A 25,740-nucleotide genomic window follows, 5' to 3' on the forward strand; every position below is an offset into this window, starting at 1 on the left:
TGAATGAATGTCAAACGTTGTATTTTCTTTCTCTCTCTGTGTGTCTGAACCGTTACATGCAGCGGCCACAGGTGAGATCACACTACAGTATATAGACTATCTGTGAAACAACATCATAGTTACCTGGATCCTCAGCCGGTCTGTTTCTCTGCAGCGATGCGTGCGGCGCTTCTTATCCAGCGCTGGTATCGTCAGTACGTGGCTCGGCTGGAGATGAGACGCCGCTGTACCTGGCATATCTTTCAGTCTATCGAATATTCTGGAGAGCAAGATCATATCAAGGTAAAAATAACAGCACTGGTGCTCATGTGATGTTTTCAACACACTTTCAACCCTAAGCATTGACCCTCAGCCCATAACTCATTCCTGTAACGTTTGTGCTACATAGACACCTGGCTTGTTTATTTTACTACTGTCATTAATCAGACTCACAAGCTTAACCTGCCAGGTTTTAAAAAACCTGAATTGGTTTAATGGAGAGATGTTTCTTCAGGAATCTAGGCAACCAAACTCACTGTGTGTAAATCAGATGTTTTTACTCATTTACACTATAAGCAGTTTGTGCTGTTGGTCTTTACAGCTTTATAACTTCTTTGGTTTTCTGATGGATCATTTCAGACCTGACAGCAGCCAAAGTAAGAAACTAAAAACTCACAAGATCTATTTTAAAATCAGCTCTGATCTTATTCATACGATAACCACAACTCCAGGTCTCTCTCTCACTAACAGGAAACCTCATCTCTCATATATTTCATGAGAGTGATGTGTTTCAGGATGTGGAGTGGGAGAGATATTTCTGTTATAAGAACATTGAGGTTCCAGATGTTTACCCTGGACCTCATCTCACATTCCCACTGACCATCTTAAACGTCACAGAGCTTGTGGACGCCTTCAAAAACAAACAAGTAACTACAGTTGTAACATCCTGTAACTGTTTATTTCACGGACAAAACTGGCTTGTTTAACTGTAGATCTGTGTTTAGAAACTTCATTCGCGCTATGTGCTACAGCTCCTGGGGAAAACATGGATGCTTCTCCGTTTATTGCCCAACATCAGTCACGTGTCCACCTGCGAATATAAAGAAATCACCATCTGTGGTGAGAACACACATGCACATGTGACAAACACACACACACCCACACACACACACACACACACACACACACACCCACGCACGCACGCACGCACGCACGCACGCGCGCATACACACATGTTGGTGTATGTGATTTACGGGGACATCTCCATAAATAGGCACATACACATTTACACACAACTGTATTATAACATGGTGCTCTGTTTTCTTCCATAGGAGATCTGCACGGACATCTTGAAGATTTGCTGTTGATTTTTTACAAAGTGTGTAAATTTCTTTCACCCACAATTCTATGTGCTGTCTCTTTACGAATTGTCCAAAATCAAACATCTCTTTTCTTTTCTTGACTAGAACGGTTTTCCTTCAGCAGAGACACCGTATGTGTTTAATGGTGACTTTGTTGACCGAGGAAAAGAATCCATTGAGATTCTCCTGGTACTGTTTGCCTTCCTGTTGCTGTATCCACATGATGTGCATCTAAACAGAGGAAATCATGAAGATCATATAGTTAACTTGAGGTAAAATGAACAAAGACACATTTACAATAAAGCTTTGTGATCAAGCATTATTTGTGTTTGTAATATAGAAACTTGTGTTCTGTGCAGATATGGCTTCACTAAAGAAGTTCTTTTGAAATATCGGGTAAGTTAAGAGGATGAAGAGGATGAAGTAGTTGAAGAGTGTGAGGTAGAGGCAATGGATGAAGGGCGTGAGGAAGAGGCGATGGATGAAGGGTGTGAGGTAGGGGCGATGGATGAAGAGGGTGAGGTAGAGGCGATGGATGAAGAGCGTCAAGTAGAGGCGGTGGATGAAGGGCGTGAGGAAGAGGCGATGGATTAAGGGTGTGAGGTAGAGACGGTGGATGAAGAGCGTCAAGTAGAGGCGGTGGATGAAGAGCTTGAGGTAGAGATGGTGGATGAAGGGCGTGAGGAAGAGGCGATGGATGAAGGGCGTGAAGTAGAGACGGTGGATGAAGGGTGTGAGGTAGAGGCGGTGGATGAAGAGCGTGAGGTAGAGGTGGTGGTTGAAGAGCGTGAGGTAGAGGTGGTGGTTGAAGAGCGTGAGGAAGAGGCAGTGGATGAAGAACGTGAGGTAGAGACGGTGGATGAAGGGCGTGAGGAAGAGGCGGTGGATGAAGAGCGTAAGGTAGAGGTGATGGATGAAAGGCATGAGGTAGAGACGGTGGATGAAGGGCGTGAGGAAGAGGCAGTGGATGAAGAACGTGAGGTAGAGACGGTGGATGAAGAGCGTAAGGTAGAGGCGGTGGATGAAGAGCGTAAGGTAGAGTCGCTGGATGAAAGGCATGAGGTAGAGACGGTGGATGAAGGGCGTGAGAAAGAGGCAGTGGATGAAGAACGTGAGGTAGAGACGGTGGATGAAGAGCCTCAGGTAGAGGCAGTGGATGAAGGGCATGAGGTAGAGGCGGTAGATGAAAGGCATGAGGTAGAGACGATGGATGAAGGGCGTGAGGAAGAGGCAGTGGATGAAGAACGTGAGGTAGAGACGGTGGATGAAGGGCGTGAGGAAGAGGCGGTGGATGAAGAGCGTAAGGTAGAGGTGATGGATGAAAGGCATGAGGTAGAGACGGTGGATGAAGGGCGTGAGAAAGAGGCAGTGAATGAAGAACGTGAGGTAGAGACGGTCGATCAAGAGAGACAGGTAGAGGCAGTGGATGAAGAGCGTAAGGTAGAGGTGATGGATGAAAGGCATGAGGTAGAGACGGTGGATGAAGGGCATGAGGAAGAGGCAGTGGATGAAGAACGTGAGGTAGAGACGGTGGATGAAGAGCATCAGGTAGAGGCAGTGGATGAAGAGCGTAAGGTAGAGGTGATGGATGAAAGGCATGAGGTAGAGACGGTGGATGAAGGGCGTGAGAAAGAGGCAGTGGATGAAGAACGTGAGGTAGAGACGGTGGATGAAGAGCGTCAGGTAGAGGCGGTGGATGAAGAGCGTAAGGTAGAGGCAGTGGATGAAGAGCGTAAGGTAGAGGTGATGGATGAAAGGCATGAGGTAGAGACGGTGGATGAAGAGCGTCAGGTAGAGGCAGTGGATGAAGAGTGTAAGGTAGAGGTGATGGATGAAAGGCATGAGGTAGAGACGGTGGATGAAGAGCGTGAAGACGAGGCGATGGATGAAAGGCATGAGGTAGAGACGGTGGATGAAGAGCGTGAGGAAGAGGCGATGGATGAAAGGCATGAGGTAGAGATGGTGGATGAAGAGCGCGAGGAAGAGGCGATGGATGAAAGCCATGAGGTAGAGACGGTGGATGAAGAGCGTGAGGATGAGGCGATGGATGAAAGGCATGAGGTAGAGACGGTGGATGAAGAGCGTCAGGTAAAGGCGGTGGATGAAGGGCGTGAGGTAGAGACGGTGGATGAAGAGCGTGAGGAAGAGGCGATGGATGAAAGGCATGAGGTAGAGACGGTGGATGAAGAGCGTGAGGAAGAGGCGATGGATGAAAGCCATGAGGTAGAGACGGTGGATGAAGAGCGTGAGGATGAGGCGATGGATGAAAGGCATGAGGTAGAGACGGTGGATGAAGAGCGTCAGGTAAAGGCGGTGGATGAAGGGCGTGAGGTAGAGACGGTGGATGAAGAGCGTCAGGTAGAGGTGATGGATGAAAGGCATGAGGTAGAGACGGTGGATGAAGGGCGTGAGAAAGAGGCAGTGGATGAAGAACGTGAGGTAGAGACGGTGGATGAAGAGCGTCAGGTAGAGGCGGTGGATGAAGAGCGTAAGGTAGAGACGGTGGATGAAGAGCGTCAGGTAAAGGCGGTGGATGAAGGGCGTGAGGTAGAGGCGGTGGATTAAGGGTGTGAGGTAGAGACGGTGGATGAAGAGCGTGAGGTAGAGACGGTGGATGAAGGGCGTGAGGAAGAGGCAGTGGATGAAGAACGTGAGGTAGAGACGGTGGATGAAGAGCGTCAGGTAGAGGCAGTGGATGAAGAGCGTAAGGTAGAGGTGATGGATGAAAGGCATGAGGTAGAGACGGTGGATGAAGGGCATGAGGAAGAGGCAGTGGATGAAGAACGTGAGGTAGAGACGGTGGATGAAGAGCATCAGGTAGAGGCAGTGGATGAAGAGCGTAAGGTAGAGGTGATGGATGAAAGGCATGAGGTAGAGACGGTGGATGAAGGGCGTGAGAAAGAGGCGATGGATGAAAGCCATGAGGTAGAGACGGTGGATGAAGAGCGTGAGGATGAGGCGATGGATGAAAGGCATGAGGTAGAGACGGTGGATGAAGGGCATGAGGAAGAGGCAGTGGATGAAGAACGTGAGGTAGAGACGGTGGATGAAGAGCATCAGGTAGAGGCAGTGGATGAAGAGCGTAAGGTAGAGGTGATGGATGAAAGGCATGAGGTAGAGATGGTGGATGAAGAGCGCGAGGAAGAGGCGATGGATGAAAGCCATGAGGTAGAGACGGTGGATGAAGAGCGTGAGGATGAGGCGATGGATGAAAGGCATGAGGTAGAGACGGTGGATGAAGAGCGTCAGGTAAAGGCGGTGGATGAAGGGCGTGAGGTAGAGACGGTGGATGAAGAGCGTCAGGTAGAGGTGATGGATGAAAGGCATGAGGTAGAGACGGTGGATGAAGGGCGTGAGAAAGAGGCAGTGGATGAAGAACGTGAGGTAGAGACGGTGGATGAAGAGCGTCAGGTAGAGGCGGTGGATGAAGAGCGTAAGGTAGAGACGGTGGATGAAGAGCGTCAGGTAAAGGCGGTGGATGAAGGGCGTGAGGTAGAGGCGGTGGATTAAGGGTGTGAGGTAGAGACGGTGGATGAAGAGCGTGAGGTAGAGACGGTGGATGAAGGGCGTGAGGAAGAGGCAGTGGATGAAGAACGTGAGGTAGAGACGGTGGATGAAGAGCGTCAGGTAGAGGCGGTGGATGAAGAGCGTAAGGTAGAGGTGATGGATGAAAGGCATGAGGTAGAGACCGTGGATGAAGGGCATGAGGAAGAGGCAGTGGATGAAGAACGTGAGGTAGAGACGGTGGATGAAGAGCATCAGGTAGAGGCGGTGGATGAAGAGCGTAAGGTAGAGGTGATGGATGAAAGGCATGAGGTAGAGACGGTGGATGAAGGGCGTGAGCAAGAGGCAGTGGATGAAGAATGTGAGGTAGAGACGGTGGATGAAGAGCGTCAGGGAGAGGCGGTGGATGAAGAGCGTCAGGTAGAGGCAGTGGATGAAGAGCGTAAGGTAGAGGTGATGGATGAAAGGCATGAGGTAGAGACGGTGGATGAAGAGCGTCAGGTAGAGGCAGTGGATGAAGAGCGTAAGGTAGAGGTGATGGATGAAAGGCATGAGGTAGAGACGGTGGATGAAGAGCGTGAGGAAGAGGCGATGGATGAAAGGCATGAGGTAGAGACGGTGGATGAAGAGCGTGAGGAAGAGGCGATGGATGAAAGGCATGAGGTAGAGATGGTGGATGAAGAGCGCGAGGAAGAGGCGATGGATGAAAGCCATGAGGTAGAGACGGTGGATGAAGAGCGTGAGGATGAGGCGATGGATGAAAGGCATGAGGTAGAGACGGTGGATGAAGAGCGTCAGGTAAAGGCGGTGGATGAAGGGCGTGAGGTAGAGACGGTGGATGAAGAGCGTGAGGTAGAGGAGATGGATGAAAGGCATGAGGTAGAGACTGTGGATGTAGAGCGTCAGGTAAAGGCGGTGGATGAAGGGCTTGAGGTAGAGGCGGTAGATGAAGAGCTTGAGGTAGAGGCGGTGGATGAAAGGCATGAGGTAGAGACAGTGGATGAAGAGGGTGAGGTAAAGGCGGTGGATGAAGGGCATGAGGTAGAGACAGTGGATGAAGAGCGTCAGGTAAAGGCGGTGGATGAATGGCATCAGGTAGATGCGGTAGATGAAGAGCATGAGGTAGAGGCGGTGGATTAAGGGTGTGAGGTAGAGACGGTGGATGAAGGGCGTGAGGAAGAGGCGATGGATGAAGAGGGTGAGGTAAAGGCAGTGGATGAAGGGCGTGAGTTAGAGACGGTGAATGAAGAGGGTGAGATAGATGAAGAGCGTGAGGTAGAGCTTTGAACTTGATGCGGGACATTAAGGGAAGTCAATGAAAACTGAAAAGGAGGGCTGTGACATGATTTCATTTAGCACTCAAGATCATTTACAGTAATAACAACACAAAATCTTAATGATCCACAAAGAATGAACTGTCAGTAATATTCTCAACACAGGTTCATGGAAAACAGATTCTTAAACTTCTGCAGAAGATCTTCAGCTCGTTACCGCTGGCAACAGTGATTGATCAGAAAGTTTTGATTCTACATGGAGGAATTTCAGACAGGACAGATCTGAACTTGATTGCCAAACTGTATAGACATCAGGTACAGTTTGTCTATTTGTCTGTCAGTCAGTCAGTTTGTTTTTTCTGTCTGTCTATGTCAGTGACATTCATTCTGGTTAGTCTTAGTTTGTTTCAGCGCTCAGGCCGATGCAGGGCAGAGCGTCTGTGAGGCTAAGGGAAGCAAGGAAAAACGATGACATCAGTGACGGACGGAGAAGAGTTCAGTCTCTGTCTCACGGCTTACCAGTACGACCCAGACAGGATCATCCGCGCCATTCTGTGCATTCTGCATTTGGACAAGCGGGCTGGCCCATAGAGTATGAACCGAGCGAGAGACGCTGTTTGTTAGGTCTCGGTCCCTCATCAGAACCGCATTCTGCTAAAGCTCTGGAGACAGATGAATGGAAACAGGTAAAAAAATTGAAACCACGTGCACTTTACCTCAACAGTCAGACAAACTATCTAAAACAAGACATATTACAGTTTTTCTCCTTCACTTTGAAACATTTCTCAGATCACAAATAACATTTTTTAAAATATCTTGTTCAACCTCCACATCATCGTGTCAGTTGTGCACAACATAAAAGCACATTTTCAGTGTTTTGGGCACATTGCAAAAGCTTTGGTACATTCATGCAGATGATTGTGTAAAGCTGTCTGCCGTTTCGTCATTTTCAATTGCTTACGTGATTTTCATCAAAATACATGATACTTGTTTTCTGTTGAATAGTCTTACACACCTTAAAAAAATCCATGAACTAGAAAGTCATGACATGAATTTGATAAATTGATGTGAAGTGAATCTTGATGAAGGATTAGATGACCGGATAAGAGGTTACATGTGATTCTTTGCTGCATTGCGAGGGAGGATATCTGTTGTGACAGAACCAAGGGTTCTAATTTGGTTATTTTTTATTTTTACTGTACGGGGTGATTTTTTTCAATATCACAATGTATTTTATTTGTCACATTTGTGTAAATGTGAATTCCATTTAATCTCTTGCGATCACTTATACCATACACATTGCAAGTTAGGAAATACATTTCAGCAGTGTTCAGCAGGATATTCTGCTGACATTACTGTGAACATTTAAATATCTTACAAATGACTATGAGCATCCTATACAGGGGTGGGAAATCCTCGTCCTGGACGCCAACTCTCCTGTAGAGCCCTAATGGTTGCTGCGAATAGTGGATGGATAGCAGCTCTTCATTATGTCCATTTGTGCTTTTAAGTGAAGAGAAAGGTAAAGCAGTGACATGCTGGTTTTGTACTGGTCACAACGCTCCACATGATACGAATTCACAGGTCAAAGTTCACCAGACTTGAACTTTGCTAAGCAGCGACCTGTAAAATATCATTGTACGAGCTTGCGTTTCCGGTCTGACACTGACTTCACGTGTGTATGAATGGAAGTCAGTGGAACGAAAAGTCTAGTGTGACCGGCACTTAATACATTCACAACTTTTATATACAAAACAAAATGCAAAAAGTCAAACATTAATTTGTGGGCCAGGTTTAAGAAGAAATGTTTAACCATTCAGCAGCGAACGAAGCAGGTTAGACAATATTACAGTTTTTTCCAATTGTTAACACACTAAAATGACATGAACAGCACAACTATTTAAACTGACACACAGAGAGCAACACCTCTTCTCAAGTCTCCAAAAGTCTAAACACATTTCCTGCTTTACACACATTTTACAATTCACAATGGTGCTTTTTAAATGCACTGAACACGGTTCTCTGCACAAGACACAACAATCTGACATAAAGTCACATGTTTGCCTTTTCAAAACACTACCATTCAAAATGACACTACACGTGCTAAATGGCCTGTACCATCTGCCCAAACACCTGAATGGTTAATTGTTAACACTTCAATCAGGATGTAAGCACTAGAAAAGACCACAAGAACGTAATTGGCCACAGAGCCATTATAGATGTTCCTGGCTAACGTGGTGGGAACATCACAATGTGTGCTGCCATCTCCAATGTGGATGGTGTCCTCCACCGTCATGCCAACCTTGATACAACACAGCCCATATTCTCACATTTCTAGAAAGACTCCACAACATTGTCATACCATCAGAGTGTATGAATGACGCAGACCAAAGAAACCGGTATGTTGTAGTATGGCACAACGTGAGCTTTCATCATGTAGCTCCAGTCCAAAACTAGTTTGCTGACTACCAAACATTTATCGTGCAATACCTCCCACCATACTTGCCATTTTTGAACCCCATAGAAGAGTTATATGGAAGGTATATGACCACCAGTCCTTTGTGCGCATGCCTCTTTTGCAGGCTATGGAAGATGCATGTGATGAGATTGATGTTGGTGCAATTTAGGGATGGATAAGGTGCTCAAGGCGCTTCTTCCCTCGATGTCTGGCAAGGGAATATATTGCCTGTGATGTGGACGAGGCGTTATGACTTGTTTGGTGAAAAAGTAAAAAATTCAACAGCATGTGTGTGTATCTGCAAATATTTCTGTGCATGTGAACAATCTAATACATATTTTAGTATTATGGCAAAGCATACTAAAGAAAAGTGCACTTTTCATTATGCCCAACTGTGTGTAGTTGGTTAGACAAAAATCTGGTAACATGAATGAAGTGTGTTCCAATTTGTGTCAAAGTTTGATTTTGATAATGTTATATGTAGTTTAGGTTAGAGTGCTTCATTTTGCAGGATATATGTGGTATTTTGCTATTTGGGTGTGTGGTTTTGTAAATTGTGTTCAGTTTTTTGATAAAACCAGACTAGTTTGCAAAATTGTGTGTTAGCAATTGGAAAAAACTGTCATATTTACACATACATGCCTTGGTTTTATCACAATAGATAGTAGACATCCTGTGGAGCGACCCGATGGCCCAGAACGGCTGCGTCCTCAATGAGGTTCGAGGGGGCGGCTGTTACTGGGGACCTGACGTCACTCAGAAAATACTGGACAAACACAAACTACAGCTGCTGATCAGATCGCACGAGTGCAAACAGGAAGGTTACGAGTTCTGCCACAACAACAGGGTGAGAAATAATCTGTTAACATGAAAGTAATTAATCCTAATTAAAAAGATTAATCATAGGTGCAACTGAACTGGAATCTGTGGGAATATCAATGTCAATCATTCCTATTGTGTGTTTGCAGGTCCTGACAATATTTTCAGCCTCAAATTATTATGATGTGGGAAGCAACAGAGGCGCTTACATACATTTGGGTTCTGACCACATCCCTCACTTTAAACAGTTTCAAGCCAGCCAGACGACACGAGAGCTGACACTCAGACAGAGGTGAACACACACACACACACACACACACACACACACACACACACACACACACACACACACACAAAAGATGAATGTTTCTTATAATAATGTGTGTGTTTGTGTGTGTTTGTGTAGTGTGAGATGTACAGAACGCTCTGCTTTACAGGCTCTGAGGATGCAGCTGTTTACACACAAATCTGAATTGATGCGGGAGTTTAAGGAACACGACCCACAAGATGCAGGTCTGCACACACACACATATAATTTAGTTCAATTCATTGGCTTCAGTATCAAAAAAAAAAAATGTGTCTGGGTCCTTTAAAGGCAACAGGTGAACAAATGATAAAAACATTCACTAAAATACCAAAATTGGCAGCTAGTATTTGCACACATAGCCAGACCCACCTTGGACTTGGCTAGCCAATTTGGTTGGTTAGCTAGGTAAGGTTGGGGTTAGCATGGGGCAAATCCTGGATTTTGGGTAGGGCCTACCATGAAAGTAGCTTTGCATTAAGCTGTGTTTGTTGCATAGTAACATCCGCTACACAGCTAACAACTTTAATACGTCTGAATGTCTAATAAATGTTTTAGCATTTCTATATTCTCTGTTTCTGTTGTAAGACAACGAAACAAGTATGAAATAGTGACTAAACATTAAAACTACGTGTTAACCCCTTCTACTGAAGTTCTGCTTAGCTCCCTGTACAGAGAAGAGGATGAGAGAAAGATGTGCGCATGCACTGGGAAAGCAAGACCTCACGCTCGCGGGGCAGATCTGAAGCTTATTTTTAAAAACAAGTTTAATGTTCATTCCCTGTTGAGGTCCTAGCTGTCTGTTTTTCGAAGGTCTTATATCTCTGAGGAATTGGGCTCTTGCCGTGGAGAAGGTTCTGCGTCTGGGGCTCCCGTGGAGGGTTCTGAGATCTCAGCTGGTACCCAGCACACAGGATGGGATGCTGAATTATAATGACTGGTTCAACCAGCTGTCCATAATCCAGCCAAACACTAAAGTAATGCAAACACACACCCACCCACAGAAGAGATGTCCAGCCGTCGAAATGATTTCAGATTAGAATCGTATCATACGACATAGAAACATAACCCAACTCAACTCATACGCAGACAAAATTAACCTAGAACGAGCTTGCTTTGAATAAAATCTTCTGAACACCTCAGAAATGTACTTGTAATGTAAATAATCACATCAAGTGTTTAAATGATTAGATTTGTTATAGTTACAAATATGCAGATTAAATCTAAAATCATTTAGGATTCAATCAGGTTCAGTTTATAGACCCCTTCACGGTTCACGTCACAGGCAGTTCCCACTGCGCATGTCGGGGTCAGAAAAGCCATTACAGCAGATTGAGTTGCGTATTATTCGGTATCGTTAAAAATGCACTTACGTCGTGGGCTTTGAAAATCGCACCAGGTCTTCCGTTAAGTTTTCGCGATTCATGCAGAATCTCAAAAACTAAAAAATCTGCATCTGCAAGCAATTAACGTGCAGACTGGAACAATGCAAAGATCAAAGAGGCTTGTGTTTGTAGTGCTCACTTCATTTGAGGTAAGTCATCATTTTTCAGCCCTGTTAGATTAAATTATAAAGCCTGGATGGTATGAACAGTTTGAAACCATGCTGCACGCGCACCCGATAGTCATTCAATGTTTACAAACCTTGAAGGGGTCTATATTATAAGGTGTTACTGTTACAGTGTATTTAAAGGCGGAGTGCACAATGTTTGAAAACAATTTGGAAAAGGAGACGGGCCGACTACCAAAACACGCTTATAGCCAATCAGCAGTAAAAAGCGTGTCAACTAACCGACATCCTTGCCGGGTTGCGTATTAGGGGTGGGACAAAAAATAGATTCTTAGATGAATCGCGATTCGGACGTGGGTCGATTCTGAATCGATTCACAAATGTCAAGAATCGATTCTTAAATGTTCAGAGACAGTTCAGAGTAGCAAAAGCACAAACATTAACCTGGCTTTGAGAGCAAATGTGACGTAATGACGTCACAGATATGCAAATTAGTAGTCAAGAATCGATTCTGGCTCGATTCACGAGGGTCCAAGCGATTCCTACCCCTATTGCATATGTGTGGGGTGGGTCTTTTAAAAGAAGGTCCAGATTCTATTGGGGTAGGGGCGTGTTTGTTTAGGTGATTTCAAATATCAACATTGGCTTTCAAACATTGTGCACTCCGCCTTTAACTTAGAGTCCTGATAATAAACCACATGGGTTTGGTTTAGTTGCATGTAGTTATGCATAATTTACTGTCATTACAGCCTGGCACACACACATACAGAGACACTGTAAAATAAAGCCGTGTTCATGTTATTGACACACTTCTAATCTAATCTGCAGTTCCTACTGAGACAACTTTAATTGAAATAAAAAGAACAATTTTTCTAAAACTAAAATAGATCAAAATAAATATATGAGACTAAACATCCTTATGAGGGACAGAAGTTATTGAAATTCCTCTTACAGACAAAAATAAAATGAAAACATTGATCAACCTTCATGGGATCCATAAATATGCTGAATAAACTCTTATAAACACTTCTAGTGAAATTTAGGAAGCTTCAGGAATTTAGACTTCCAGGCACCACTAAACTAAAGTTTCAACTAACAACCCGGTCAAGGGTGAACTAAATCAATATTGCAGTGATCACAACTCTCCTCTAATTTGATTTATATAGTCACTTATCCTAATTTCTCTTGCAGTTTTGAATTGCTATTAGTCACAGATGAGGTGTTTTCTTTGCAATCAATACTGACCATACTGAGAACAGACTATAGGAAGAAACATACAATTATTTTACAAACATAATTGTTTTGATCCCCCAAGCTATCAAACGAAACTCTTTAAAATATTCTCAAATCCAAAACAAAAATATATAACAAAAAAAAAAAAAACCACACGTAATGGCTGTAGGCTTACTGAACTGTTTCCAAATGATCAGCTGGCAAATCAACAGCTGTAACCATAAAAGCTTTACTCTGTCCCACACTGTCTCTGGGGAGCGTGCAGTAATAACTTCACTTTAACAAGAACCAGAAAACATGTTTTCAATATAATGCATATAAATGAATGTCACTAGTGTTTATTGATATATTGCACTAAGGTTTATATATGTTTTTTTTACTGCTGTTTGTCAGATGCTTTTAAGTAATGGATATAAATAATTTTACTCAAGTTAAAGTTATTTTGTAGCAGTACTTGATATATGCATTAAACTACAGAAGCAACCAATGCCAAAAACTAAAAACTGATTTTTTTTTAAATAAAACCCTCTGATGAACAAGTTCATATTGTCTTACAGATCAACATAAGTCTGCTGGAGACCCTGTACAAACATCATTCAAACCTAGAGACAATCTTCAGAATAATTGACACGGATCATTCAGGTAATCTGATCAATGACTGATCACCATCATCTAAGATCTGACAATTATTGTTTTCTCTCAAACTAGAGTAATAAAAAAAACCCTAACCAAAGCAGTCTTATTAGACATCCTGCTTTTAATCTCTTGTTATTGTGACATCACACTGATTAAGCTCCGCCCACAGCCAATGACTGACTGGTTAACTTTACCCAAAAGCATTTGAAAATGGCTTTGTTAGCACCAAGTTGCGCTAATGTGGCTAAAGATATTATTGTCTCAGACTGTATCTATCTATTGGATCTATTTTAACTGAAAGTGCCACCTTCACTGTTTGTTGGTAATGAGCTGTGGCTCATTTGCATTTAAAGGTACAGACATGAAAACAGTGTTTTTTACTCCCACTCAAATAGGGGCATTTTGGAGATGCTATAATAAATGATCTGTATTTTGAGCTAAAACTTCACAGACACAAGAGACTGCATAATGTGCTCTTTAACACAAAATCCTGCTGAAGCATCAAAATAACCACAACTGATGTACAGTTAAACTGCAACCCAGTCAGTTTCTTAAGGCCCTGATAAAGTTAAAGACTGCCGATTAAATGTGTGTTGTATGATAATCCTGATAAACAGTAAAAAGCATCAGTTGACATAAACAACAAAAAAGCCAACACAAAATGTTTCATATGTTTAGGTCTGATCTCATTCGAGGAGTTTCATCAGACATGGAAGCTGTTGAGCTCTCACTTACAGACCAACATATCTGATAAAGCCATCTCAGAATTGGCCGAGAGCATCGACTTTAACAAGGATGGGAGTATTGACATCAATGAGTTCATGGAGGCTTTTCGACTGGTGGAACAATCTAGAACCGAGTGTAAACAGATATCAAATTCACCTGAATAACCACAGGTAAAATAGGACGAGTGACATCGGACTTTATCCGTTTATACGTCACTCACACAGCTACGCTCCCACGACGTGTGAGAAAGTTTGCTTCAGTCATTTCTACTCTTGTCAAAACATCAGGTTTAGTTTGACATTAAACTGGATTGGAAATGATTTTGCTCTGACAAAAGGGTTTTAATTCAATCCACCACAAAAACATACAAAACCACTTTAAAATTTAATTAAGACACGATTTAATATTTCAGCTGCCCATTGGCACTCGACAACATTCACATGACAAAGTAAAAATAAACAGCAGCAGATAAACAATGTTTGTCTTTTCTGATTCTCAAAAGTGAAAATGAATTTGTCAAACTCAAACAACTGCAACTCTTCAGTATGTGATATTTTAATGAAGTGAACAGTGAGAACTTACAGCGCCCCCTACAAACACACACGCGCACATATACGCATGCACACACACACACACACACACACGACTGTATGTAATACTCAGACAGGACTTAGGGTAGGTGGGTGCGTGTGTGTCGGTCAGCTGAGTTTGCTGCTGCGCGTGTGAATCCCATCATGCAGTTGGTCTTCAATCATCTTAATGTCATCCAAATCATCTTTGATGACGTTGATCAGGTGACTCAGACCCTCCTGCTGCTGCTTCAGGTGCTGAAAGACAACTAACAGACATTAGACAAATACAACACGCACACAGATACACATAGAAACACAGTTTCAGCTTCTTGCCTGTTTGATTTCTCGTAGCAGGTCTGCGTCCACACGATACCGCTCCTCCGAACGAACGGATCCAAAATGATTCTGCATTCGAATCTGAGACATCAGTTCATTCAGCCGCCCCTGACACACAAACCAGTTTTAGAGTTTAGACCTCTTTATCTGCATTTAACGAATATATTTGATTAGTATGTGCACAAAGCAGCGCTCTAGCAGTCACATTTTAACGCGGTTTGAATAAATTCTCATCTGTCTCTGTAAACCAGGCTGAAATAAAGTACAAATGTTATAGCGTCTCTCGGTAACAGGTTTGCTGTCAGACATGCATGTGAACTAATCGAACAATGAAAAAGACATTTCATGCTAAATAAAACTTTAACCTAATTTTATGAAAAACCGGCATCAGTTAATCTAGCTGTTTTTTCAACTACATTTTGGTTTCTTGTTAAAGGCCAACCTGCAATTAAATTTTTTTTTGCCAGTTTATTCCTATGGAAAGTTTTCAGGATGTTCAAACCTTAAACTGTGTGGGTGCGTTGAGCTCTGACTGGATGGTTTCCAACTGAACTCTCAAATGTTCTTCATCCAGTTGAATGGCATAACCACTTTTCCTCTGAACTTCCTGTTTGATTAACACCTGAAACACACACACACACAGCACAGAGTTACCATCAGCACATCGTGCTTTCGTTCGTTTATCCAGAACAGAGCGACTGTAGAAGTCTAGTACAGACATGAAGTTCAATTAACAAAGCCTTCATTGTGATTTGATGTACCTGCAGGACTCTGTGTGACAGATCCATCAGCTTGCGTTTGTATTGGGTGATTTTGGCTGCAGTTGTGGCCTGGTTCACCTGCAGCTCACTGATGTCATTAGAGATGATCTGAGACAAAACCGAGAAACTGTTGAGAACGAGCTAGTAATCATAAAAACTCACTACAGTTACGCCTGCCATTCACACTACCACTGGAGATTTCGATCCTCGTAAATGATAACTTTTCTAAACGCTGCAGACGCTGTTTTAGTTTGAAAAGTAAAGCTGCAGTGTAGACGAGCCTAAAATAAACACCCTAAACAAGCGCAGAGGTACTACGACAAACGTTTGAGAACATGACAGCCAGCTTTAACATGAAAGCACGTTGCTTTAAAAGTAAAAGTCGCAGTGGATAACAGACACGCCTTTGGTGTGAGAGACCCGGGTTCGAATCCACTGTGACACACCATTGTGTCCCTGAGCAAGACACTTAACCGCTAGTTGCTCCAGAGGCGTGCGACCTCTGACATGTATAGCAATTGTAAGTCGCTATGAATAAAAGCGTCAGCTAAATGAATAAGTAAGTGTAAACTGTGAACGGAGGTCTTTTCTGAAATGCCGGTATAAACGAGAATTGTATTCATTTTAAAACAGCTTGTAACAAATAAAACGAGCGTGTGTATGTGTGCGTCTCACATCGACTCTGGTCTGGTGTTGTTTGGTCATCTGGTCTTGAAACTTTAATCTTCGTAAGAGCTCTTTAAAGCCGACCATGGGCACTGGAATCAACCTGTAGAGAAACATTACAAAGTTAAATCATCACATGAGCCATAGGGACACGACCAATGACACATAAATGAAGACGCACTTCTCCGGGTCGGGATTGTCCACTTTAGCCTGTTCCCAGATGATGGGGTCCACGCCTGCACACAAAAACCCTAACTTCAGCAAAAGTGATGTAATGAGCAATGTATGATAACCCAATCAGGAATGTGACTCCTGCATTTAACCCAATCAGTGAGTAGCAAACACAGCACTGCAAGTCATAAACACACACACACACACACACACAGGGAGCAGTTGGCATCCATCACCGCAACGCCCGAGGAGCAAACTGCCGGACGTGAGATTGGAGCAACTCTTGGGTTATAAGCTCCATTGCTCAGTGTGTGAACTGTGTGCAAATATAAACTCGCGTGTGTGTGTTTTTGAGCGCAGTACCTGCGGGTGGGTTCTGCAGCAGCTGTTTGAGCTGCGCTGGGGTCAGTGCGGTTCTGCTGACGGTCATCGTGACACCGAGCTGTTGCAGCTGAAGTTTTACATTCATCTGTTCCATGTAATTAAAGAGAGTCGAAGCTGGAACTCGCTTTGACATGCCGTTAGGAGACCGTTCAACCAGATAAATGATCACCTCTGTCCTGTGCACACACACACAAACACACAGTGGTGAAATACACAACATTAGCTTCACCTGCCCTGAGAAGTGAATAAAGCATAAAGAGTTGATTCTCACTGGTCATCAGGTAACGCTCGCACCCCCTCCACATTCACGCTGAGGGTTTGATTTCCTCCCAGAAGTTTATGTAAAGACTCGACCAGCTGCTGCTGCTGAGAGCGGACGTCCATTTCTTTCTTACAGAGAGTCAGAGCTACTAACCCGTCCTCATCCTTCATTTCAGGAACACAGCTGTAGCCCACGGCCTGTGGCGCAAAAACAGACAGACGGGTAATGTGTTTTATGGTGAAACAATATAAGGGGCCAGGTACAGAATTAAGAATGCTCATTTCTAAATATTTTCCATGACGCTGATGCTTGTTAATCAATAATTAACAGTAAACTGATTAAATTATTGCATTTAATTAGAATGAACAGGTGTTCATGAACCATTAAAATACCAACCACTGTTATTTTCATATAATAAGGTTTTGTTTTTTAACCAATATTTGTAAATATTAACTTATAAAACGGCTCTTTCTGGTTCTTCATTCTGATTGGTTGAAACAGTTCAGACCGCATCACTGCGCCACTGTTGCTGCGTACTGATTTATGAAAATAAACACCACAGTCTTTAATGATATTTTAATTTTTCTACATTTGCTCAATTATGGCGATATCCAGATAAATGTCAATAAATATTGTTGAGTCATTTCGTCAATAAAGAGAAAATGTTCTCTGGGTTAATTTTGTCTTAATTTGATATTTCCGCTATTATCCACTAGATGACAATCTTACACAACACTGACGCATTCACTCGACACAACAGCGTTGTGGTGGATTTAGCGTAACGTGTGATTTTTGATGGCTCTGAATCTGATCTCTTACAAAAGTTCTTCACAAAAATTGAATTATCTCCGCTTTTAGCATAAAATTTGAGAGGTGAGATAACTGATAAGAGAACAAATGAAGGTAGGATGAAACGTTTTTTGTTGTTGTTGTTGTTGTAAAGCGGATGGTCTGTTCTTTCATTTGATATTTTATGTTTATTTAAAGAAGATAATTTTTCTGTAAGGCAAAAGGAATGGCCTACCCTTTTGCCACATTAAACTATGTTATTACCTCAACCTAGACGAATTAATACATACCTATCTTTTTTCAATGAGTGCACTGTACAGCGCGTTGTGAATGTGTTAGCATTTAGCCTAGCCCCATTCATTCCTATGGTACCAAAAAAGTTTTATTTTGTGGCTCCATACTTACTGGTATAACTTCTCATGTAACAGTCTTTAAATAGGGAATATGTATATTTTAGATGAATGTTGATTTATAAAAATAAACACCACAGTCTTTAATCATATTTTCATTGTGTCTCCGCTTCGCGTCGTACCTAACAACGCCCCTTAGCTGTTATAAAATGCACTGGTAACGCACTGCTTCTTGAAGCTTATTGCTTTAATAAACACAATAGTACATGAGGACTCCAGTTTTTCCTCTAAGATTTTTCAAGCTGTGGCGGCAGGGGCGGCCATGGTGATTAAATGTACATAATATTTTTTTTATTTAGAATATAGGCTACTGTAAACTAACATGTCCTTTTAATCATTTTCATGCTGTCATTTTCTTTTCCTTACATTTATAGCCTATTGCTTTTGTTCTAAAATGTATTTTATTAAAAATACGTTTGACTACATCGCTTTGTAAGCATCAGTAGTGTATGTATACTATGTTAAAACTTAGGTGGTAGGTCCTGTGTAATAACTATGTAATATGCAGCATTTATTTTACAGTCCTGTTTCCATGCAGTTACTACTATTTAAACTTTTGTACAGTTTAAAGCAGGGCCGGGAAATCCTGGTCCTTGAGAGTCACTGTCCTGTTGAGCTCAGACTCTAATCAAACACAAACACAACTGCTTCCAGGTTACACACTTTCAAGTAACCTAGAAGACTTTAAATACGTTTTTGTGGCTGTCCAGGACCAGGATTTCCCACCACTGGTTTAAAGCAAGCAGTGCATCAACTCAATGGTGCTGTAAACATCTTCTGGTGTTTAATCCATGTATTTATATATCTTTAGATATATCCCTTTAATACTATAATCACCAGATTTTTCTTGATTTTAACCACATGTCTGACTCTAATCTTCTTCTCCAGCGCTCTCTATTCACCTCGGGTTTACTACGAACCCCTGGCGGGAGCAGACAACATAACGCACTTATCTGAACAAGAGTACCATGGATACTTACACTGTAGATGCTTATTTAAATGAATTAAATTATCTGTTAAAATTGTAGTATTAATTAATTGAAATTCTTACTAACGGTTAAGCAGTTAATTATGTTTATCCCTAACCAGAATGCATTATGACGAGCTCAAAAAGCACAAACATTTAAATGGTCAATAAAATATTTCATTTGCATTCAATTATTCATTCAATTTGAACCATTAAACCCAATAGTTGTCTGTGTGCAGTGTAAAATAGAAAATGCTTAATGTATGGTGGTGTCTCTTTAGCATCATGTTAAGGGACAATTTTATGGAATTAATTGTGTCGTGTCATTTCATGAGTTATCACTTAAGATCAGACACTCATGGCACATTACTACCCATAATTAGGGTTTACAGCAGATGGATCGTACATAATTACTCTAACTCTGTATGACAAGACTCCCATCATCCTCATCCTCATCATCACCTTGAAGCGGCAAAATGGGTTTTCCTGGCTGAACTCCACTGGAGGAGTGCTGCTGTTGAAGTAACCTCTTCCTGTTCCCCAGAACGCCTGCAGTTGGTTCCATTTGGCCAAAACTGAGTCACGCTCATCACTGAGCACAGATGGGGCAGAGAGCGCGCTGGCGGTGTTGATCAGATGACTGGACTGAGAGCCCTGCTGGTTAAACAGACCACCTACAAACACACACACACACACACACAAGTTAACTGTGATAAAGACACGTCCCACAAACCCACGCACAGTCCGATCGCACGGCTCGCTGTTTCTCACCCTGTTGCGTCTGGGCAGGCTGGATTCCCCCGAACCCTCCAAAGCCCAGTCCAGTGGTGCCGAAGCCCGTTCCTGTAGCCGTGTTTGAACCCAAACCAGAAGTAAAGCCGAAGCCCTTATTCTGAGTGTTTCCAAAGAGACCTCCACCTACAATACAACAGACTCATGTGATAGTAATAAACGTGAGGTGAGCACAGAGACCTTCAACCTCAAGTCATTTGAGGATCCTTCCGGCTGTGACCACAGAAAAACATTAAGTAAAATTCCGACAAATTTCATGTTTATGTTGCATTTCCCACTATTATACAACAACTTAAATGCTTTGTATCTAAAACTAAAGGAACAATCAGTGTTGCCAGATACAGCTGATGCTTGTCTTTAGGGAAGCACAAAAAAAAAAAACTTAAAAACTCAGCCAAATACATTTTTTTTCATTTTCCTAATTATTTTGGCAATTTCTCAGAATGTAATTTTTATTTCACATTATTTAACAATGATATTTTTTATCATTCCAGCAATGATTATAGGAACTTTTAGACTTGGTCACTTTTCTAACCCTAACAGTCTGCCTTTAGCAACTTATAACAACGCTTATATATCACTGTACTGTATGTTGAGCAGCGGATGCACGTCTGCGTGCACAGTCAAGCACGAGCACAGGGAGAGAGATGGCGGCAAGATTGACAGGAGATGACAAAGGAAAAAGCACTCAACAAAGTAATCAAACAAAAAGCTTATTGTTAATAAAGGTTTTATTTCTGGTTTAATAGCGTGTTTGTCATTGTAGGACTGGGAAGTTTTTATTACATACTGCTGACGCTCTTCATTGTTATATGATGTATGTTTTCGTGTCTTTCTCGGACACTTTAAAATGCTTTCACCAACCCTAACCACATTTGCGCTTCTCTCACTCCGTGCTGGTTACTATTTGATCACGTCATCAAAGACCTCATTGTTCGGTGAAATGTATTGTGACTTTTCACTTGTTTGGCCAAACACCGAAAATTCGTTTTTTTGTTATTTTTCGGCTGAATAATTTCGGTTGGCGAAAATTTGGTGCATCCCTACTTGTGTATACATGAAATTTACTCAATTGAATGTGTTTATTTTTTTTTTATTCGGTGGCTATGACATTACTTGGGTATGTTTTTAAAAAGCATGGGGTTCAGGCTAACAAGTTAACTAGTAATGTGTTCGGTTAGTTTGGCTAGGTGGGCTTAACTTTTCATAAGATGGGTTACTGCAGCAGGTGCATGGAAGTGTCCGGCGGATCCGTACCTGTATTTGATGGAGTATTGAAACTGAAGGTGGTCCCACTACTGGCAGGAGCCGCCGTTGATCCAAAACCTCCAAATGCACCTGCAGAACACAGCACAAAGACATGAGAGAGAGAGAGAGACACAGACACAGAGTCAGCACATTTAAGGAAAATGATGTCATCAATGAATAAACATGTGTAATGTGCTGATGAAATAATAAAGACAGATTATGGGTACAGAGGGGCTTTGACAGCATGACACTTCATGCAACCGACTTCAACATCAAACTAGACCTACTGAATAAAGACACAGACATCAGACAGACAGACAAAAATGAATGAGCACCAGATGTTAACCAATCATGAATGATCAGACCCATAATGACCTCTGACCTCTTGGACAATCTACCTGATCCACTGAGACTACTGCCAAAACTGAACACAGGAGCCAAACCAAACCCCCCAAAACTAACGGCTGTGGGGGCACTGCTGCTCGCACCCGGAGCCACAAATCCTGAAGCACGGTGGCCACGACAAGAGAAAAAGAGAAAGACAGATGAGCACATGAGCAAAGACTTTGAAAAGATCAACAGGAACGTAACAGACATTGAAACCAACAGCGTGTCTGTAAAGCAAAGTACACACACCATGCCAGCGGTCGGCTAGGCAGGTTTCACAGCATCGTCTGACTTAATTTTTCTGTGTGTTTCACATCGTCCACTAAAGTAAGTCACCATCCCCTTTTTCTCTGGCACCCGTCTGGGAGTCGGATCATTCCATATGTGAATATTAAAAAAATATGGCTTATAAGACATTACAGATATATCACAATTCTGTCTGTGGTCAGTGAGATATGTGAGAAATTGTAAGCGAGCGCTGCTGTGTTTTCACTCTACGTATTACAGCACTCACTAGCTCTTATGGTTTCCCGTTTTGAGTAATGAACAGCAACTACTGCCATCTGCTGGTATGGAAACTTATCTCATCTCACGCAGGAGCAGAACAGATGTGCTACCTGGTCGCCATCCGTTAAGTGTTTCAGGGAAACTTTGGACGCAGCCAGCATGCGGGCAATGTGAGTTGACCTCACGAACTGTGCAAATTTTTTGGCACTGGTTTGGTCAGTGTGTCTTTAGAGATTATGAGAGTGTTACGGACATTAAAACAAGAAGAGACATACATCAGATTACCTCAGTCTGTCATATAATAGCCATCTTCCCTTCCCTAACCCTGAACATTCAGCTGATAGGGATTGGCATTTTTCAGTAATATAATATTTAAATATTTGTTTTTTAAAATGACAGTAATTAAAGGTGGTGGGTGTAAATGTTTGGCGGCATCTAGCGGTTAGACTGCGAATTGAAACCCCTTAAATGATGAAACACATATGGTAGCCACCACAGGACAAACATGTTGTCATCTGAGACAACGTAGGAATAAAATGCGCTCTGTAGAACAGTTTGTCAGTTTAGGGCTAGTGAAGAAACATGACGACAACTTCCATGTAAGGAGACCTGTGGTGTATTTGGATAAAAACGGCACATTCTGACGTAATAAAAACAATATAGTTCATTATGTAAGATCTTTATACACCATTAATAATATCGTTATGCAATGTTATGTATATTGCAATTCTGTCAAGAGATCCTCCTAAAAGTCACGCAATAAACCTTTAAGACATTTTTTATGAATTTTTCATTTTGTCATAATTTCACAGAAGGCTTACAATAAGGAAATATCCACAACAAGCCAAGTTTATATACAAAACAAACATTCCAATAACATTTATTCTATTTAAATTATTATTGCTGATCGAATATTCGACCATTCGTGCACATCCCTAATCGCGAACACATTTGAATGCAGAGAAACTAATTCATGTTTAATGGCCTCAAGAGAAGATCACAGTAAAACTACTGCAGGTGATAAAATACCTTTCATCTGGTATGAAGTCAAGTAGTTAATGTGCTTCACAACACCATCACCACGTTACCTATATTCATTTCTATTTCATATCAACTGACAGAAGTTATTTCAACAATTGCTCTTAAATATGAGAATAAGCTCTTACATATACACATACAAAATAGGGCTGTCAAAAGATTAATCGCGATTAATCGCATCCAAAATAAAAGTTTGTGTTTACATAACATATGTGTGTGTAGTGTGTATAATTATTATTTATATATAAAAACACACCCAATCATGTATATATTTAAGAAAAAAAAATTATATTTATATATAATATAAATTATATTTATATATAATATAAATTATAGAAATGTATATACAGTATTTAAATGCAAATATTTCTTAAATATATACATGAATGTGTGTGTATTTATATATACATAATATTTATACACAGTACACACACATATGCTATGTAAACACAAACTTTTATGTTGGATGCGATTAATCTTTTGACAGCCCTAATACAAAATACTGTGCACTCTCTCGTCCACTTGTGATCCGATCGACCAAAACACATCTTAATACCAGGTGTAAACAGCTCCAGAGAGTGAAGGTGAAACAGATCTGAATGCAAATATGATTTGATGACATCATGGATATGCTAATTATTACTAGCATGTAACGTCATCCAGCACCATTTCTCACACTGATTATTCCTACACCTTTTAGGAACATTATTTTGTTTAACTTACACACCTTCGGTTTTTGACTAGGAGTTTCTGACTATAAAATGAATTCACACTCACCTGTGGTACTTGATCCAAATCCAAATCCCGTGGGTGCTGATGTTGTGGTGGCGGCGGCTCCAAACCCAGAAAGACCTGTAACAATAACAACACACTTTATTAACAAATACACTTTGGGGAAATGTGAATGACTGTTTATTAACAACACCATATTCCATTTAAAGAAGGTTAACTTACACTACTATGAAAACGTTTAATCTGACAAAACCTTTCCTATATTACAACACCTTTTTTCTTGCTTCATTATTATTCTTTAAATTTTTATACTGTATTAATCTCTTAGTTAGTTCTGACAACGGTCCATAAACTCTTGTATCCACGATAGTAAATTATAAAGATGAATAACTGTGACGATACGTGTCGAAGACAATCTGGGACATTTAATACTGACGAACGGGACCTTATTGTGTCAAAAAAAAATAATTGATTGTTTTATTGAGTCCCAATTACAATCGCGGCTAATATTTAACAATAATATTCAATCATACTCACTCGCGCTGCTGGACTGGCCGCCAAAGTTGAACGCCATGTTTCCCGTCCGCGCGGATATGAAGTCCGGCTAGAAACACAAACAAATGAACTTGTTCCTACAGGATGTCAGTGTGCCAAACTGTAACTTAGAAATTAATACAATTTCTTTAAAATATACCATCCCAATGTGGCTTAATAAATGCTTTTGCACCATTTGACGAAGGTAAAAAACGGTTTAATATACATTAATACATATGCACACAAGTTTATATAAACACTTTAAAGTTTCTTGCATAATACAGATGTATATTTAACTTACGTTTAATATATACTTATGTTTTGCCTTAAAATACACATGAGTAATGTTAGTAAGGCATGTTTGTTAAAACTAGTTATATTTCCTAATTAAACTAATCCCTGTCCGGGAAACCGCCCCCAATCCCATGTGTTTCCCAGCTAACAATTTTTTGGTTCCCATAACCCTATTTTCCAAGGTTTGTTTTTGGTTAGCCAGGAACATTTTCTTTACAGAAATTGAACGTTATTTTTATGTTAGTTTAACGTTCTCATAACATTGAAACGGTAAACTAACCTAAAAATGACGTTCTATTTTCGTAAAGAAAACTTTTATACAACCTGGGAAAATACCGTTTTGAAAACCAAAAACTAACGTTAGGGAAACCGTCTGTGTTAGCTAGGTTAAGTTACTTTTCACAATTCCGAAACAATATCTGTTGAGAGAGAAAATTAATTGTTTATATTTTTTAATAGAAGAGCACTCGACACTTAATAGTCAAGTAGATAAGAGCGGCGTGACATTAATGAGAGCTCTTTTGAGATGAGCCGAGCTGCTCCAGTCGGAGTGCTTTGATTGCCCGGACCGTCAGGAAGACCATCAAGGAGAGCAGAGCAGAGATGACCAATTCGTTTCCTAGCTCCCGAGGTCGTGAATCACTATATCGTGTACACAGGTTCGTGCACTGGTAAGGACCCTAGCTCACTTCACATTGGGACGATGTTCACTTATTTTTCTGTCACGGCGCGTTGTAATCACTCACAGCTGTTACTCATCAACAACCGGCAAAACCAACATCTTTCTGACTTAATTTTAAAAACGGTACATTGTGAAAAATGATGTCATTATTCTCTTACATATATGTGCATAAAATTGGAGGCATATAATTACATTTTAAATGTAATAAATATATTTACAATTTTAAATAAATATTATTCTTTTAAATATTGAGTATATTGTGGTCCCTTACTGTGTAGCAATGTGTGTTTATATTTACAACTAAAACAAACGTTTGTCTTTATAAAAGTTTCATAAAGTTTATTGAGTTGGATCACGTGATGTTCGGTTGGCGAGCTTCAGAAAAGGTCACGTGATTTCCGGAT

The 25,740-nt window shown here is 41.4% G+C and overlaps 2 protein-coding genes across 3 annotated transcripts; one reads left to right on the plus strand and one right to left on the minus strand.

The window, feature by feature from the left end:
- The first annotated feature begins 156 nt into the window (after positions 1–156).
- LOC129424371 (serine/threonine-protein phosphatase with EF-hands 2) lies at positions 157–15,082 on the plus strand. The gene is made up of 15 exons (XM_055180997.2): positions 157–282; positions 581–635; positions 730–905; positions 984–1,098; positions 1,311–1,357; positions 1,446–1,612; positions 1,700–1,736; positions 6,284–6,433; positions 6,520–6,804; positions 9,238–9,423; positions 9,545–9,687; positions 9,802–9,908; positions 10,513–10,676; positions 13,000–13,084; positions 13,757–15,082. Exons 1-15 carry the CDS (start codon positions 157–159, stop codon positions 13,966–13,968), a joined length of 2,055 nt encoding a protein of 684 aa, XP_055036972.2. The 3' UTR covers positions 13,969–15,082.
- Positions 14,188–24,480, minus strand: nup54 (nucleoporin 54). Of its 2 annotated transcripts, XM_055180998.2 has the most exons (14): positions 24,364–24,480; positions 23,872–23,946; positions 21,561–21,665; positions 21,172–21,252; positions 19,894–20,040; positions 19,585–19,796; positions 16,966–17,153; positions 16,674–16,870; positions 16,321–16,375; positions 16,149–16,242; positions 15,474–15,581; positions 15,215–15,334; positions 14,710–14,820; positions 14,188–14,631 (listed from the first exon to the last, which is right to left on the minus strand). In XM_055180998.2, the coding sequence occupies exons 1-14, from the start codon at positions 24,398–24,400 to the stop codon at positions 14,503–14,505; spliced, it is 1,659 nt and encodes a 552-aa protein (XP_055036973.2). In that variant the 5' UTR covers positions 24,401–24,480; the 3' UTR covers positions 14,188–14,502. The 2 variants fall into 2 exon arrangements, with proteins under 2 accessions (XP_055036973.2, XP_055036974.2); XM_055180999.2 differs by lacking the exon at positions 21,561–21,665 and having other exon boundaries at positions 24,364–24,456.
- Between the last annotated feature and the right edge of the window lie 1,260 nt (positions 24,481–25,740).

This window comes from Misgurnus anguillicaudatus, chromosome 9 (assembly GCF_027580225.2).
Source record: "Misgurnus anguillicaudatus chromosome 9, ASM2758022v2, whole genome shotgun sequence".
In the NCBI taxonomy this organism is placed as follows: domain Eukaryota; kingdom Metazoa; phylum Chordata; class Actinopteri; order Cypriniformes; family Cobitidae; genus Misgurnus; species Misgurnus anguillicaudatus.

What these genes read in the sequence shown, in the direction of transcription:
- LOC129424371 (XM_055180997.2), top strand. Translation starts at nt 157, where the DNA reads ATGCGTGCGGCGCTTCTTATCCAGCGCTGGTATCGTCAGTACGTGGCT. An exon ending in AGTTCTGCCACAACAACAGG is followed by an intron (nt 9,424 to 9,544) that starts GTGAGAAATAAT and finishes GTGTGTTTGCAG; the next exon opens with GTCCTGACAATATTTTCAGC. An exon ending in TAATCCAGCCAAACACTAAA is followed by an intron (nt 10,677 to 12,999) that starts GTAATGCAAACA and finishes ATTGTCTTACAG; the next exon opens with ATCAACATAAGTCTGCTGGA.
- nup54 (XM_055180998.2), bottom strand. Translation starts at nt 24,400, where the DNA reads ATGGCGTTCAACTTTGGCGGCCAGTCCAGCAGCGCGA. An exon ending in CGGCCAGTCCAGCAGCGCGA is followed by an intron (nt 23,947 to 24,363) that starts GTGAGTATGATT and finishes TTATTGTTACAG; the next exon opens with GTCTTTCTGGGTTTGGAGCC. An exon ending in CAGTAGTCTCAGTGGATCAG is followed by an intron (nt 21,253 to 21,560) that starts GTAGATTGTCCA and finishes TGTGTTCTGCAG; the next exon opens with GTGCATTTGGAGGTTTTGGA.